This window comes from Esox lucius, chromosome 8 (assembly GCF_011004845.1).
Source record: "Esox lucius isolate fEsoLuc1 chromosome 8, fEsoLuc1.pri, whole genome shotgun sequence".
Lineage (NCBI taxonomy): Eukaryota > Metazoa > Chordata > Actinopteri > Esociformes > Esocidae > Esox > Esox lucius.
The window spans coordinates 2,539,114-2,556,969 of NC_047576.1; the positions used below are offsets into that span (position 1 = coordinate 2,539,114).

The 17,856-nt window shown below is 45.4% G+C and overlaps 1 protein-coding gene across 23 annotated transcripts in view; it reads left to right on the top strand.

Annotated features, from left to right (window-relative positions):
* Positions 1–17,856, top strand: part of ptprsa (protein tyrosine phosphatase receptor type Sa) — a 237,838-nt gene that overhangs the window by 162,443 nt on the left and 57,539 nt on the right. For 16 of the 23 annotated variants that reach the window (XM_034293796.1, XM_029121676.2, XM_029121677.2 and 13 more), the window contains 8 exons: positions 185–454; positions 814–1,395; positions 1,649–1,785; positions 2,603–2,747; positions 9,982–10,302; positions 11,258–11,451; positions 14,513–14,539; positions 16,044–16,161. In XM_034293796.1, the coding sequence (XP_034149687.1) occupies positions 185–454; positions 814–1,395; positions 1,649–1,785; positions 2,603–2,747; positions 9,982–10,302; positions 11,258–11,451; positions 14,513–14,539; positions 16,044–16,161 (1,794 nt within the window). The remainder of the gene's footprint in view (positions 1–184; positions 455–813; positions 1,396–1,648; positions 1,786–2,602; positions 2,748–9,981; positions 10,303–11,257; positions 11,452–14,512; positions 14,540–16,043; positions 16,162–17,856) is intronic. The other 7 variants (XM_029121692.2, XM_029121694.2, XM_034293797.1 and 4 more) reach the window with 2 other exon arrangements.

A 17,856-nucleotide genomic window follows, 5' to 3' on the forward strand; every position in this document is an offset into this window, starting at 1 on the left:
TTTCCCATTATTTAAACCTTTTTATTTGACAAATGACGCCCTGGAACAACGTCCTAGATGTGGTTTCAGTTGGTTGCCGTCAAAAGGGTCCATTTTCATCTGCTTGTCTTGTTACCTCTTTTTCTTTCTCTTTTTTTTTACTCCTTCCCTCCCCCCTCCTCTCCCCCTCCTCCCCCACTCCCAGTGCGGCGCGTGCCCCCTCGCTTCTCCATCCCGCCCACCAGTCATGAGATCATGCCGGGCGGCAGCGTGAACATTACCTGCGTGGCCGTGGGCTCGCCCATGCCCTACGTCAAGTGGATGATCAACTCTGAGGACCTGACGCCGGAGGACGAGATGCCCGTGGGCCGGAACGTTCTGGAGCTCAACAGCGTGCGGGAGTCAGCCAACTACACTTGCGTGGCCATGAGCAGTCTGGGCATCATCGAGGCTGTGGCACAGATCACCGTCAAATGTAAGGGGGGTTACTGGGGGGGCAGATCACCGTCAAGTTCCAGGGGGGTTACTGGGGGGGCAGATCACCGTCAAGTTCCAGGGGGGTTACTGGGGGGGCAGATCACCGTCACGTTCCAGGGGGGTTACTGGGGGGGCAGATCACCGTCACGTTCCAGGGGGGTTACTGGGGGGGCAGATCACCGTCACGTTCCAGGGGGGTTACTGGGGGGGGCAGATCACTGTCAAGTATAAGGGCTTTGTTTGGCTTTGTTTTCAGCCACCGCTGCTCAGGCACAACCAACACAGTATAGACTAATATGTTTTGCCATGGAGTGAATCTAAAAGTCACTCTCCTTACCCAAACCCCTCCCTCCGCAGCTCTGCCCAAGCCCCCGGGGGCCCCCTTGGTGACAGAGACCACTGCCACCAGCGTCACCATCACCTGGGACTCTGGCAACCCGGACCCGGTTTCCCACTACATTATCCAGTACCGGGCCAAGTCTCCTGACAGCAAGTTCGAGACGGTGGATGGGATCACCACCACACGGTACAGCATCGGGGGCCTCTACCCCAACACTGAGTACGAGATCCGCGTCTCGGCCTTCAACACCATCGGCCAGGGCCCCCCCAGTGACCCGGTAGAGGCCCGGACGGGGGAACAGGCCCCGGCCAGCCCGCCCCGAAACGTCCAGGTCAGGATCATCTCCCAGACCACCATGATGGTGCGTTGGGACGAGCCGGAGGAGCCCAACGGGCAGATCAGAGGGTACCGGGTGTACTACACCATGGACCCATCCCAGCCCATGAACATGTGGCAGATCTCCAACGTCCAGGACAGCATCATCACCACCATCAAGAGTCTGGTGGCGTCTGAGACCTACTCCGTCCGTGTCCTGGCCTTCACCTCAGTGGGCGACGGGCCCTTTTCTGACCCCGTCCACGTCAAAGTTCTGCAAGGAGGTTAGGGTTTTTTTCTGGGTTCGTTGTTGTCCGTAGCCTCGCTCTAGGTAGCCTGTGTCGACGGGTAGGTTTCACCGAGTACCTGCCGGCGCCTGACATGAAAAGGGTGGCGGAGCTGTAACTAGGGAGGAATGTGGGTGGCACATGGAATCCGTTAACGTCCCGTACTGGTTTTGAAATGCCCTAGCCAGAGGTTTGAGGGTTCCGTGTAATGAGGGTTCGCTGTTGCTCATTCCCTTTCTCTTTGTCACAGTCCCTGGGCAGCCTACTAAGTTCCAGGTTGGTGCTGTGTCTGACACAAGCATCGAGTTGACTTGGGAGCCGGCCTACGATAAGGAGGGGATCGTCAGTTATGAGCTCCGGTACAAAGAGGGCAACTCGGGCAGCCAGGTAAAATATCGTTGTCCATTCTTCAAAGTGACCTTAAAAAAACATGTGTCCAAGACTTTGCCTTTAAGAAGAAGACATCATTGTACAGTGTGTTAAAATCTTGTGAAACGCTGACCTTATTCTTACTCTTTTGTCTCAGAATGTCCGTAGGTTGATTATCAGCCTTCTACCCGTGTTAGTTTTTTCTTGGAAATAATAATGGAGATTGACCTAGCATTTCATAACGGCTAAGAAACACATTGCTGTTAATTGGAAGGCTGATTATCCTCCCACAATGTCGTAATGGCTGGCAGAAATGTCAAGCTATTTACCACTGGATTTGATTTATTGCACGATTAAGGGAACGACGGGCGACTTACATGAGATCTGGATGTGTTCAATATTGTAAGAAAAGAAAACAAAATTGAAATCAATATTATAAAATTGAAGTTATGGAGGATGTTTAACCTGTCCCTCTGAAAAACCTTACATTGTCTGAGAATTTTCCACTTGTCACTTGTTTCCTTTCCACTGATCTAACTAATAAATAAGTAATATTTGCTTTTAAATTGTTACCAGTCAGTTACAGTGATTAAATGTTAAAGGGGCTTTTCCTGTGAGAAGGATTCAACTACTGAGAATTCAACACTACTGTTGTCTGCTCCTTGGGGTTTTAGGCCGGGTGTTTTGTACAAGCACTTTGTGACATCTGCTGATGTAAAAAGGGCTCTATAAATAATTTTGATTGAATTTGATTGAACTAGTTGAAGTAGACTGCAGTGATATTTTAACGTATATCAAAAAGCCTTCCTCAGTCCCTCTGTTCCCCGTCCAACAGGTAACAAAAACATTCAACCCCACTTCCGCGTATGTGGTCGAGGGTCTGCGGGCAAACACGGAATACCACTTCAGTCTGGCCGCCATTTCCAACAAAGGCATAGGAGCCTTCACCAACGACATATCTCAGAAAACATTGCAAGCCAGTACGTAGCTCATTTTGTCTCTTCTCTGTGTTCTCTGGCAAGGTGTAGGTGGGCTGGGCGGATTATCTTGTGCCGGGGTAATAATGTGTTTGTGTTTTCTGGGGGGATCATGCTGGATGTTTCGTGAGGATGTGATCTCTTTTTCCTCACGCAAAGTTCAGAAGCGTGGAATTGAAGGGAATCTCTCTGTTATTGCCTTGATTTCAAAGTTCTTGTCACCTCTGAACTGCGAAATGTGTTTTCTGAGAACAAACTCGGTGTTCACAGCTAATTCTGTTTTGTAATAACTTTCTTGATTCATAACCAGGCAGATCGTCTTTTAAAAACGTATGATCAAATGCTTTGTCAATTATTGCCGATGAGTGATTTCTTCCAAAGACTTCCACATGACAATGATAACTTAACTTTTGCCTCATGAACGTGAAATTACTTCTGTACAATATTGTCATCCCCCGGAGGATAGGGATTGTAGAAAAGACAAAATGGTGTGAGTACTGTATCCATATTGGTTTATAGCTTTTAACAAATTTCTACCTTCGTATTTTATTATTTTCTAACCTAGGTTAATACAGGTTGTGATGGTACGAAGTATGAGGCAGTTTATCCTCTGTCAAACAGTTTTTTTTGCAGTTTCTTTCTTTTCCTTTTCAAATTTGTTCATAATTTGGTTTCCTATTGTCAACAGCAAGTGCACTTTAACCCAGGGGAACAAGACACAAAACATTTCCCAACTCCCTAGTAACTGCCATGGCTTTCGGCTGAACCTTTGGTAGATGGTGGTGGTAGTGGTGTCGGGGGGGGGGGGGTCTGACTAAAGACAGGCAGCAAAACCATCCAGTCAGAAGCCCAAACTCTTAAATGAATTCCAGCGGATCAACACAGGAATGGCCTGTACGTTTCTCCCTCCCGGATGCCTGGAACACATCTAAATAATTCAAACGCTGCTCGCTAAATATAGCTCCCACACTAGTGATGACATCTCACACAGTAGGTGCAGGGGAGGGCTTAGCTAATCGAATATTCAGCGATGGTAGAGGAATGTGAAGCTGTTTGGATATTACTGGTTGGACTCCTGTAAGTCTGCAGAATTCCTCAGGGGTTACATACTGTATGCAAAGATTTGACTTGTGTGTTGAGGTTTAGGGCTTCAGACAGCGTATCTGGATCTGTTTGGATTATGGATGGATCAAGGGGCAGCCTTTGTGCACTTTGTACATGATAATAAAGCTAAACTGTCCAGATCAATGAGCACTACTCAAATCAGTGTATTCCTTATCGGAGGTCCTGTAACTGTGTTTGTCTCTGAACCTGACATCTGTGTGATGACAGCCCACAAAATCTCACCCCCTTATTGGTAATGCAGGTTGATGCTGAAATTGAGAATATTTTGGAGCTGTTAGTCACCTTCGCGTGGGGTAGATATTTTGAAATATATTATTACGGATTGGCCATGGGAAAGCCATGGTAGTGAGGGGAGAACTCTTTTAACACATTTTCTGTTCCTATCGGTGCACCTTGTTGGCCCTATGCCCTCCTTGTTCTGGGGCGTAGGGCTTTGAGATGACCACTTCACATTTATGTTGGTAGCGATGGAGGCAGCTGTCTAGACACCAAGTGCATGCAGTACTCCCTCCCATCCCCCGGGGGTGCTGTGGAATTGATGTCACTTCATCCTTGATCAGTGGCTACACCAGGCATGACCCTATCTATTAATATACATCCCCATTCCTCTGTCTCTCCCAAGTATGCTTGTGTGTGTCTGTGCAGTACTCCCTCCCAACCCCTGGGAGTGCTGTGGCAATCTCCGCCTGTCTATGTGTGTCTGTGTGAGTCCCTTGCAATGTTTTCTGGAATGGTAAGCTGCAAGCGGATTGGATACTGTCTCTTTGTCTCTCTCGCTCACTCTCTCTCTCTCTCTGCCTCTTTATCTGTTTGTCTGTCCCGTCATTGCTGTCTCTGTCACCTGATTCCTTTGTCTGATTTGGAACAAAATCTCTCCTTGGAATGGCTTGAATCACCTTGCTTACTTTGTTTCCTTCCTCCTGTTTCGTTAAGTGAATTTGAGAACCTTTGAGTTTGATTTTCTTTTTTTTTATTATATTTTTTGAGTTTTTGAAAAGCATACATTGCATCAGAAAACAGCTTGCCACAGTTGTGCTGGCAGTTGGGTTCTAATGTCAACCCAAATCCACCAGAACATCAGCATATACAGCCCAGCACTAGCACTTTGAAACCTTATCCATTTAACTAGCGGAAGTACCTCCTGGGGGTCAATTTCAAGTCTGTGCCGAGGTTCTCCTCTATTCAACCTCTCGTCGTTAGGGACGGGTTACTAAACCAACGGCTGGTTCTGTGCAGCCAAGCCATTCATCTCACAAGTCCGTTCTGAAGTAGGTGTCAGGAAAAGCCAACAGCCTCACATCAAAGAGAGCAGAGAGGTTACGAACTCAGGCAGGACAAAATTGTGTTTTGCACCACAACACAAAACAACAAAACAAAACATGATCTTGTGGACGGCTTCCAGGTAAGTGTTTGTTTGGCACAGGTGGTTCAGTCTGCCATAGCCCGTATCAACAATGCGTCCACTGAACACTTATCCCCGTGACCTGCAATTCAGCCCTCGGTAACCTAGATGTCTGCTTCAATTACACTCAGTAGACGAGACAAGAACGTGTTAGTAGGCTCTGTACCTCGCTCGAATCCTTAAATATTGATACAACATGTCTGTGATTTTCTTTCATACGTGTCAGCAGCCGAGGGTCGTTATTCAGACAGCTCGCCCGGTGTCTGCTGCTGCTGGAGACTCGTGTAACTCAGGGTTACAGTGAGGGAGTTTTTTTTGAAACCTTCCTGCCAAGAGACATTGAGGATGGCTGCAATGTTTAGAGAGTGACGAGTAGCACAAGCACACATGGGTTCATGGCTTGTCCTTTCTCTGTCCCCAGAGATCTAGCCTTTTTCTGTTTCAGATGGAACCTTTCCTGGAAAAGGTTCCATGTGCAATCAAAAGATTTACACCTGTAACCAAAAAGGTGAATTAAACGGGACAACCAAATAACCCTATATGGTTCTAGTTGTTTTTTTTCTAAAAGTAGGACAAAGCTGGTCTACTTTGACAAAATGCAAAGCCAATCATCAAATACTGCAGTTCCATCTACTAAACAAACCAAGGGAGGCTGCTTTGAGGCACATGACCGTGTCCCTAGAACACTGGCCCTCATATCTCCGTCTTTCTCCCCTGCTAAGAATCCAATTACCTTAGTTCGGCGCTGCCAGACACCATCATTATAAACACACACCTCATTGGAGCAGCTTGAGATTGCCTGCTACACACATGCACACACACACACACACACACACACACACACACAGACAGACTTGTGCTCCAGTATAATGAGGAAACCATGTTTACCAGTGGTTCCACTGAGCCAGCTGCTCATACCCTCAGATATGTTTACACAATAATGACTGAGAGGGAAAGACCGGTAAAATAAAATAGCACCCGAGAACAGTTTCACCCCCCGAGTCTATGTCTGAAAGTTAGCATTGCGTTACCCGGCAGATTGGACCTCTTTGCCAACCAAATGAAGTGAAAAGTAAGACCATTTTCTATTCTGTCCCTTCCTGCGAGTACAGTACAGATTTCCTCAGAGCGTTGAGTCGGACTTCTGTCAGTGTGGTGTGACCAGGGCCCATTGTCATGGGGACCATTCTGTCACTAAGGACCAGGGAAAACACCTCACCTTAACGTAACACTAGTTTGATCTTGGATCTGCAAAATCTAAGTCAGAGCAGATCACTAGAAGTGTAAAGAGGTTAAATGTTCCTGTACTGGTCCTGTGGGTAGCAATGGCCCCCAGTCAGACGCAAGGCCCCCTGGGATACGCCGCTCCAGTCAGACGAGGTTGCGACTCCTATGAGACTACTCTTCAGAAGCGGCCGCGGAGGGTCCACACATGCAGGCCCAGGAGCTCCCCCGATGTCCGTCGGTTTACCCAGCCGAGAGGCACGGTGCCGGGTGTCCACCGGACCCAGGGATGGGTGTCGCGGGAGGGTTGCTGAGGGCACACTGAAGGACCCTACGATGGCAGATAAGAATCCCATTTCATAGCGTCCGAATTAATTTTACGCTACGCCCGTGAGCTGAAGGGAGACCTCGGGATTGTCAGGCTTTGTTACATGTTTAGATTATACCTTAAAGCCGTGTGGAGTCAGTGGACTGTTATCGCTCAAATTAAAGTGGCAGATTCTAAATCCCTGTATTTAGCCAAACAAGCAGTTTAGCCCCCCCCCCACTTACCATAATTGCTGAAGGTTTTCAGATATATTGGAATATTTACACGAGCGTGGCCATTTGGCACTAAGTCAGATTAATTCCGTAATGATGACAAATACGGCCCGGACATTTGACATTGAGGATCATAATGAATCCCACGTTGTGTACTTACAGCCCCTGTCTGGATGCAGCCGCAGTTTGGTCTGCTCTGGTCAATGTGGAGTGGTCGGCTAACCACAGACTACTCCTTGCAGTAACATACAAAGGCTCCACCAGCTCTGAATCAGGCTTCCGTTCAAGCTTCTGGACTTAAATTCTGGTGCCAATATCTGACATGACAAATGATACGTCACATCGTACAGCATTCATACAGACTTTCATAAGACACTTGAAAAGAGCTAGCATTGCCAGAGCTTTTTTTGCTGTCACAGTTCTAGTGTCTATAATCCCCCCCCCCCACTTCCCCCCCACTGTCCTTTGTAGGAGCCAGGGCTTACCCGATGGCAGTGTCCCTTTGCCTGCTTTAAGTTTATTTGGTTGGAGGGGTGGGTGTGGCATGATAGCGCCAACCCTGTCAGATTCCAAAGCTTCTCTCTTCACATAGATTGAGCACTGAGCAATTGCTCCTGACAGTGAGAGTTTGCGAAATGCAATCTGTTGCGAGGAAGAAAGTGATAAAGGCGGAAAGGCTCAAATCCGGTTAAACCTTAAGAAAATAAGCACATTGGACACAGAATAGGTTCCAGACTATGTCTGGCTGTACTTTCTCTTTCGCAGTGTGTCCGATTTTTAGTTGTTATATTGTTTTTTACAGACCAACGTTTAACCCCCACAATTTGTGAATTCCAGCTAGTGGTTACGACCATGGCTGAAACTCAACAGGCTTGGGAGAGTTGAATATAGGGATATGGGTCCCCATTTAACCCAGACACTGTTCTGTTTATCCACTCTGCTGGCTAAAACAGATAGCTCATCAGGGCTTATGTTAGTCAATGTCTGTATCATGACAGGTGAAGGAATTACATTTCGGTCTTCACCTCCCTTGCCAATATCCTGCCGTTATACATTGTACATTCGAGCCACCCGGTCACAACAGCTTGTGACCCGCCTGGGTCCTGAACTCAGGTTGTAGTGGAGCCCTCGTTGCAATGACATTGCTCTCACGTCCGCTGTGAGACTTTCTGAGCACTTTTCGTTCCTACGCTCCTCTGTTAGCGGGAGTTGTGGCAGCACTTGGCACCGAGGGGTTGACCGTGGGGTTGACAGTGGGGTTGACCGTGGGGTTGACCGTGGGGTTGACCGTGGGGTTGACCGTAGTGACGTCCGCAGCACCGGTCATCCGGGCCAATCAGGGAGCCGTTGGTGTTCCTTTTGTTATCGTTTGGATAGACGGCGACCGTCTGCCGGCAGAAGCTATGAAATGGGATTCTCCGGGCGAACGGTTACAGTTTAAACGTGAACTGTATCCTTCCTCCACGTTGAAATGCAGGAATACAGAAAAAGGTGGATGTAGGTGTCCCAGATGAGCTCCTCTCCCTCAGGCTTGTGGACCCTCCCTCCGGCGCCAAGTTAAACTACAGTATAATGCAGTCCTGGTAACAGCACAGAGCCAACACTCTCCCTCTTAGCAAGCCAAAAGAGCACAAAATGGCCTCAACGGACCAGTTTGACAGCATACAATTACAGCAGTTTGCTGGCTTTGGATTTGATAAGACGTGTCTGTATTTCTGGCAGACTAATGTGGAGGGAGTGTGTTGAAGTTCACTGGCTCAGGGTGACCTCGCTCTGTAGTCAGGTGCTGTTGGTAAGAAAGTCTTAAAAAGTTTGTAGTAAGGAAGCCAGGTACGTATAATGGAGACAGTTCTTGTGTTTTGATGTTTTAATGTTCTTATTTTCAGTTTCCTGGTCAGTAGTTTTATTCATGTTTCCTATGATTTGACATTTAGGACCCTAATGTTTTTCCATGGTTACAGATTCATTTTCCAATACTTGTTTCAATTTGTGTTTTGCTTTCTCCAGCTCTTGTTTTGGTATGAAATAGTACTGCCTTTGGGTTTATTGTATATTTTTGTCTCTGATTTATGCCCCTTTCTATCAATTATTAGTTTAAATTTCAGCGTATACAAGCACTGTCACACATGAATTACTTTAATAATAATTAATGAACAGGGCTTGTTACCAGTGACTCAGTGAATAATATTATAATATTGTATTCACACTGAGGACCTTGACTTGAAAAGAAACAGTCTCATCTTTGTCTTCTTCTCCTTCTATTGCCAAACGCGTGGTGAGACGTTAAACGTTTTATCACTCCTCGCACACTCACTCAGCGAGCACAAGCAGTAAGAGCTCCGTGCAGATTAGAATGCTGAGGCGTTCATTTCAATTTAGAAGTTTACAGATGTGTAGTTTTTAATATGTTTTGGAAGAGTGCTCCAAACTAAAAACCCAGCCACTGTGTTGAATGGCTTTTATATAATAAAAAAAAAAGCCCCATCCTGCCCCTCCTCCCATTAACCCAATACTGGGAGTATAGTTTAAGTAGGAGTTTAATGCTGCCAAATGGAGGGCCATAGTGACAGTGTTGAGAGTCCATGGGAGCCCTCGGCCAGCGAACACCAGATAGCTCCGGTGGAGCCAACAGGGCTGATGACTGACAAGTCTTGGTAAATAGCTTTCAAAAAGAACTCATGAAGGGCAGCCATGTTTTTTGTATTTTTTATTCTTACTTGTTGTCCAGTTCCCCTCCATCCTCTTATGTTTACATTTGCCACACAAGTCTGTATTTGCGTTAGCCCCATTTTGTGTTTGTAAAATGACTTTTTTACTTTTACGTTTTTTGGTTTGTTTTGTTATCATTTTCTTTATCTCTCCCATCTTTTTGTTTTTTGTTTTTTCACCCCTGTCCCCCTTCCCTCCTCCTCCTCCCCCTTCCTCCCTATCCTTCCAACTGATCAGAGCCCTCAGCCCCCCCTCAAGACATTAAGTGCAGCAGTTCCAGCTCAACCGCCCTGCTGGTAAGTTGGAGCCCCCCACCTGTGGAGAGCCAGAATGGCGCCCTGGCGGGGTACCTGGTGCGCTACCAGGTGGTGGGAGCCTCCGTCGAGGGCGGTGGCGTTGGGGAGCCTATGGAGGAGCCGGCCGTGCCACCCAGCGAGGGGCGGCTGCTGCTGCAGAAGCTGGAAAAGTGGACCCAGTACCGCATCACCCTGGCCGCCTTCACCGAGATCGGGCCGGGCCCGGAGAGTGAGCCCCTGCTCTGCCGCACCGACGAGGACGGTACTTGAGCTTCTTCTTCCTGCATTGCCGACAATCTGTCGACGTGACCGGTGTGGAGATAGGGTTTGTAGTGACGGCCAGTCCTAAAGTGAACTATGTAAACTGTGCTGGTTGTTGGACTTATTCAATAACTCTTCCTTACCCGTAAAAATAAATTCATACTTTCAACAGCATAGTTGAGTGGCTCAAGTCAAGAACTCCACCCCCTGAAGGTCCAATGGACTTTTTAAGGAGGCGATGATTCAAATGGACTTTACATTTCTATTAGATAATCATAGAGACGTTCTTAAACCCTTTCTGAACCCTGAAACCCCCAGACAGAGTTTATGATTTAGCCGCCCCTGCATGTCGTCCACCAGAATGTTGTTCAGCCTCTAATGGTTATCAGCCTTACCCAACCCTCTGGCCCCATGATACAGCCTATTTCCGCAGACAGGAAAAGTGACATCTTGCCATCCCCCTGCAATACGACCATGGGCCCCGCCTTCACTGAGGGTGCGTGGGAGCCAATTCAGAGCAGCGCTAACGTGTGTCCGCCAAGGCCTCACATAAAGACCTTCCATTATGTTTGAGAGATGGGGGTTTAACCGGAGACCGGCATTACTGGCTCAACACGCGTTGGGAGGTCAGGTCGTGAGGGATTGGATGATTTGTTGTTGCCAGCGAGTGTTGTGAGATTAGGCTGCCTCTTCGGTGTGTCGGTTGCGGCATATCTGCCCCATCGGTTTCAAATCTTTTGCCAGATGAGAAGCTGAATCAGGTTAGTCAAAAATGGGCCTTTGTGAGAACCCTTCAGGAAGGACCTCTGTTAGACAGCGCTCGCTTGAGGTGTCCAAACGGGCTGTGAAGGCAATCTCTTGTCAGCTTTTGGTGTGCGAATGCTTGGCCTGTTCATGCTGTTTGAGCTCACAATGCTGTTGCGGTCTTTTAACGTCTGGCATTTTTTTACCCACAGTTCCCGGGGCCCCTCCACGGCGGGTCGAGGTGGAGGTGCTCAACTCCACGGCGATCAAGGTCATGTGGCGCTCTCTGTTGCCGGGGCGACAACACGGCCAGATCCGTGGTTACCAGGTGCACTATGTGCGTGTGGAGAACGGGGAGTCCCGTGGCCTGCCCCTCATCAAGGATGTGATGCTGGCCGATGCCCAGGTAGATACCTACCCTCCATTGGTCCACCAATTAATTAATTAAGCAACTGGACTCACTTGCGTGCGACATGAGCCAATGTAGAGATTAGTTCAAAACATATAACTTTCTTGGTAAATAGAAAAGAAAATATCAAGTAATAAACCTCAAACAAAAGAACCTGAAGGCTTGAGTTGTGTTTTGATGTTTTTCTTAGTATTTCTATAGTAATCCTCTCCTCTGTCCACAACAAAAATCCAACATTCCTTTGTTCACTTCCCTACCTTTTACCAAGTGAAAAACTCCCCCTAAAGAGAACTTGAGTGATCCAATCCTTTTAGAGTGTAATTTCATATCTCGTATCGAGCACAGCAACTTGGAGCGAAATGGCTGATTATAGTATTCTGAGGCTGGAAAAACAAAATTGGCATGACAACATATCGGAGAAAAACGGCGGTTGCTGTGAGGTAGGAATTCAAATGGATGCAGCCACAATGGTTGGTTTTTCTCAAAGTCTCTGTCAACAGAACAGTGGCGGGAATACACACGGTGGTTTCAATGTACTGTGTCACCATACAGTAAATTACAGCTTTGCACCACTGGGACAAACAAAACAAAAGTACACAAACACACTGAATATGTACAGTGGATATAAAAAGTCTACACACTCCTGTTAAAATGCCAGGTTTTTGTGATGTAAAAGTATGACACCACTTTTAATGTGACCAATAATGTGAACAATTAAATTGAAAAACAAACTGAAATCTTCGTTTGAAAACCTTACAATAACCTGGTTGCATAAGTGTGCACGCCCTCTTATAAATTGGGGTGTGGCTGTGTCCAGAGTTAACCAATCACATTCAAACTCATGTTAAATAGAAGTCATTACATACTTCCCTGACATTTTCTTAGTTACATCTCCAAGGTCCCCAGAGAGCTTTCAAAGCATCAGAGGGATCTCATTGTTGAAAGATATCAGTCAGGAGAAGGGTACAAAATAATTCCAAAGCATTAGATATATCATGGAACCCAGTGAAGACAGTCATCATCAAGTGGAGAAAATATGGCACAACAGAGACATTACCAAGAACTGGATGTCCCTCCAAAATGTATGAAAATATGAGAAGAAAACTGGTCAGGGAGGCTTCCAAGAGGCCTACAGCAACATTAAAGGAATTTCTGGCAAGTAATGGCTGTGTTCTACATGTGACAACAATCTCCCGTATTCTTTATATGAATGGCCTATGGGGAGGGTGGCAGGACGAAAGCCTTTTCTTACAAAGAAAAACATCCAAGCCCGGCTGAAGTTTGCAGAAACATACATCAAGTCCCCCAAATGCACGTGGGAAAATGTGTTATGGTCTGATGAAACCAAGGTTGAACTTTTTGACTATAATTCCAAAAGGTATGATTGGCGCAAAACCAACATTGCACATCACCTAAAGAACACCATAACCACAGTGAAGCATGGTGGTGGCAGCATTATTCAAGGTGGAGGGAATTATGAACAGTTCCAAATACTAGGTAATTTTGGCACAAAACCTTCAGGCGTCCATTAGAAAGATGAAGATGAAGAGGAAGCTCACCTTTCAGCATGACAACGCACCAAAGCACACATCCAAATCCACAAAAGCATGGCTTCATCAGAAGAAGATTAACGTTTTGGAATTGCCCAGCCAGAGCCCAGACCTGAATCCAATTGAACATCTGTGGGGTGATCTGAAGAGGGCTTTGTACAGGAGATGTCCTCGCAATCTGACAGATTTGGAGCGCTTTTGCAAAGAAGAGTGGGCAAATATTGCTAAGTCAAGATGTGCAATGCTAATAGACTCCTACCCAAAAAGACTGAATGCTGTAATAAAATCAAAAGGTGCTTCAACAAAGTATTAGTTTAAGGGTGTACAGACTTATGCAACCAGGTTATTGTGTGTTTAAAAATGTTGCCCCTCAAAGATTTCAGTTTTTCAATTGAATTGTTCACGTTATAGGTGGAATAATTTCTGACATGATTTATCATTGTCTAATTCTTTTACATCACAGGAACCTGGCATTTTAACAGGGGTGTGTATACTTTTTATATCCGCTGTATGCCTAACTATCTATTGATATATCTACTCTGAAACGTTTCCAAGCATCATTTACAATGACCTGTTTGTGAGTGGCCTGTTTCAGGAGCATTAACTAAGAGATTGTCTCTGTAAAAATAGGATTCTATAATAATTAAAAAACCCTGAATAGTATAGGTTTGAAGAGTGTCAGCCATTTTGATATTTTATTACTTGTTTGACAAGAATTGCAGTATTTAAAACACCGTATAGATGAAGACAAAGAGAACTGGGTTATGTCTATAACTACATAAGTCGGCAAGGTCTCTCTCGTAAAATAGATGTTATTTCATTCAGATTTACAACAAGTTGTCGACAAATGTTTCCGCCAATGTTTGCATGTTTTAGTAAGCGGATACGTAGTCCAACTTGGTAAAGCATTGCTATAACAGTACCAGTAACAGCCTCGATATATCCACTTTAAACAGAAAACCCCAATTAGGGAGTTTCAAAATCTGTTTAAAACCAGAATGTAAAATGGAAGCAGGGGGTCTGTCAGTCCCGAGTTCCATGCACCAAACTCATATATACATGTATGTTTTTTGTTGTCTTGTAGTGCGCTTACTTCAATGTCGCCACTGTAACTGCAAATGTGTGTGCTTCCGTTTTGCCAAGAGTCCACATCAGAGACTAATCTAGTTTAACTGTGATGTATGGAAAATAATTCCACATAATAAAATAGACTTCAGTTCAAAGCTTTTTTTTCCCCAACCCTCATCCGCTCTGCGTAACGCGGCTGAACCTTCCTCTGTGCCGACCACCATTACCTACCTCTGACCTGTCTGTGAGCTCCTCGTCTCAGGACGGTCTCTCCTCGACCCTGTGCTCCTCCCCTCTGCCCCCCTTCCTCTGCCCCCCCCCCCTCTCAGAGCACTCTCTGCCCTTGAGTTCCTCTCACACTTCTGTTTTTCTCCCCCCTCTGTTCTGTCTTTATAAAACATCGCTCTCTCTCCCGCACTCTCCTCTATACGGGGGCTTAGTGGGAAACGGACGACACAGCTGAATACGTGAGTACATGCAGAGTTGCTAGAGTGCTACGCTGTATTGGGGTGGGGGGGGTTTGGAGGGAGCACTGGATATTGCATCACCTCGACCGTGTTCACAGACAAGAGATATGGGGCTTATGTCATCCTGCTGGACTGAACTTTGACATTAGGTTGGTTCATTGGGAACACCCAGACACCCCCAGGTGGGCGGGACTAATGGTTGGTTCATTGGTCACGCCCAGACACCCCCAGGTGGGCGGGACTAATGTCTACACTGACGATGACAGCGGCTGATGCAATATCTGCTTCTCCCTGTGCCTGGCCTGCTTGACAACGCTGCTGTTGTGTCGTGCCGTGGTGTGATGTGATGGTGTTGTGATTCTATTGTGTATTTTTGTTGTGAGTACGTCTGTATTGGCTGGTGCCCGGGCATCAGCTAGTCTTTGAGTTTCAAGAGATGTCGGTGCCCCATCTGGGGGTTAACCTTCAATGATGTTATCTTAAAGTAAATGTTAACCTGAGTGACATATCAGCAACATGCTTACCCAACCCCATGAGTCCAGGAAACTAAAATGGCTGCTTCATCACCATAGCTCTTCATACTCACCTATGTGTTTAGAAACCATTTGTTTGACGTTTCAGATTTGACGTTTGGGCCCTCGTTTCCATGTTCCATAAGCATTTGCATGTTGTATATGTCTATATCATAAGGAATGTCATCTTTGGTGTGAAACCTGGATGTCGTCTCCATCTCTTAGCTGACCTCTCCATCTCTTAGCTGACATCTCCATCTCCCAGCTGACCTCTCCGTCTCTCAGCCGAGCAGTCTAGAAAAGCTACATTTATTTAGCTCCTAGCCAGGTCCCTCTACTGAAAGATTAATCAGCATTGATCGAAGACTTCTCTCTCAAGGGACCTAGAGAAAATAATGTCTGACTAGAAAGGGACCTAGAGAAAATAATCTCTGACTAGAAAGGGACCTAGAGAAAATAATGTTTGACTAAAAAGGGACCTAGAGAAAATTATGTCGGATTAAAAACTGACCTAGAGAAAATAATGTCTGACTAAAAAGGGACCTAGAAAAAAGAATGTCTGACTGAAAAGGGACCTAGAGAAAATAATGTCTGACTAAAAAGAATACTAGAAAAAAGAATGTCTGACTAAAAAGGGACCTAGAGAAAATAATGTCTGACTAAAAAGTGTGTGCGCCTCCATGAGCAGCTAGCTGTCCCAGGTGCATGGTTACATTGATTATTCTGTCAGGTGGTTTTGTGAGCGTAGTTTGCTAATGCCTCAGATAATGTATATATCCCTCCTCTTTTATAAGTGTCTTGAAGATATCTATTTAGTTTCAGAAATCAGCCTGAAAACTAGAGGACAGCAGGGCATCCCATCCATCCTAGATATTAAACCTTAAATCCAGACGTCACTTTAAGGCAGGAGGGGAATGTTGTTGGCTGCGGAAGTGATGATAGTCACATGTTGTGATACGTGTTCTTATAAATTGCTTGTCTGTTTCCTACAGGAAATGGTCATAGGAGGGCTCCAGCCTGACACCACCTACTCCATCACAGTGGCTGCCTACACCACCAAGGGAGACGGAGCTCGAAGCAAACCCAAACTGGTGGTGACCAAAGGAGCAGGTCAGTTTTTTATACAGTCTACATTAACAGGTCATTCTTTCATACAATCTACATGATCAGGTCAATTTTCATACAGTCTACATTAACAGGTCAGTCTTTCATACAGGCTACATTATCAGGTCGGTCTTTCATAAAGTTTACATTATCAGGTCAGTCTTTTATGAAGGCTATATTATCAGGTTAGTCTTTCAAACAGTCTACATTATCAGGTCATTCTTTCATACAGTCTAAATTATCTAGTGATTCTTTCTTAGTGTATATTTTCAGGTCATTCTTTCATACAGTCTACATTATCTGGTCATTCTTTCATACAGTCTACATTATCAGGTCATTCATTCATACAGTCTACATTATCTGGTTATCCTTTCATACAGTCTACATTATCAAGTCATTCGTTCATACAGTCGACATTTCATCCAGTCTACATTGTCTTCACACTCTTCAGGGACCCCAACAATAAGGCTCCTGCTTGCACACTTCCATGCAGAGGAGCACCTTCCCTGACCGGTGTTTTCCCCTTTCCGCTTGTTAAGACAGGAATCTTACTTCCACTATGTTGGCTTAACCTTTTTTTTGTGAGTTTCATAATCACTCTTATTACAATGATTTATGGCAAATATTAAAATGCATTAGTGCTGCTTCCTAATGCATGCAGGTTTTAGGTAGGCTACCTTTCCTACCTTGAAACGAAAGGACCATGGTTTTATCAAGGGGTAAAAAATTTTTTAAAGAGAGTGAACAAGATTGTTTTTTTTCTTGCCACTAGAGGGGCCAAAACAAGCAACAAATATTCTGCTGGAGGACGGCAGGAGATATTAGGAAACATTATTTTGGGCAGATTTTGCTCTTCCATTACCTTGAAGGCCCTAGATTTGTGGATTCATACTCGAGACCTTAGCCTACTCTGTCTTCAGACTCTATAATGTCTTTCTCGCTCTAACTCTAGACTCAGACTTTAACTTCTTGCTTTTTCCTTGTTAGGACTTGTTTACAATATGAGAGAGAGAATAAAACGCTACATTGACTTATCTTGGTTTGCATAATCCTTTCCATAGTGTTTGAATTGACATCGGCATGTTCGAAACATTCCACGCAGGATTATGGCCATGAATCGATGGAAAATCAAGCAACATGTATGCACATGACACAGAAACTTGATCCAATTTTGCCAGAATTGTTCTCACACTTGCTAACCAATGGAAGGGTTCAATCGAAGATGTGGGGCACACAACCCTGGAGGGTGGCGCCTGGAGAAATCGAAATCTGCAAGTTTACATGACAAAATAATATTGCATGTCGACCCTCCTTTAGTCTCTCTCTCTCCTTTAGTCTCTCTCTCCTTTAGTCTCTCTCTCCTTTAGTCTCTCTCTCGCTCCTTTAGTCTCTCTCTCGCTCCTTTAGTCTCTCTCCTTTAGTCTCTCTCTTCTTTAGTCTCTCTCTCCTTTAGTCTCTCTCTCCCTCATTTAATCTTCTTCTCTCTCCTTTAGCCTTCTTCTCCCTCTTTTAGTCTCTGTTTCAGTCTTTTATTTATTTTTCTTCCTCTCTCTTTTGCTTTCATTGTTTGTTTCTCTTTCCTTCTTGCCATACCTACATTTCTTTTTCAAGGCCATATATGTATTTATACTTCTGTATCAAGGCCAGTTTAACTAAGGCACATGAGTCTTTACAACCTGAAGGCTTAGGTCTCGTGCACAT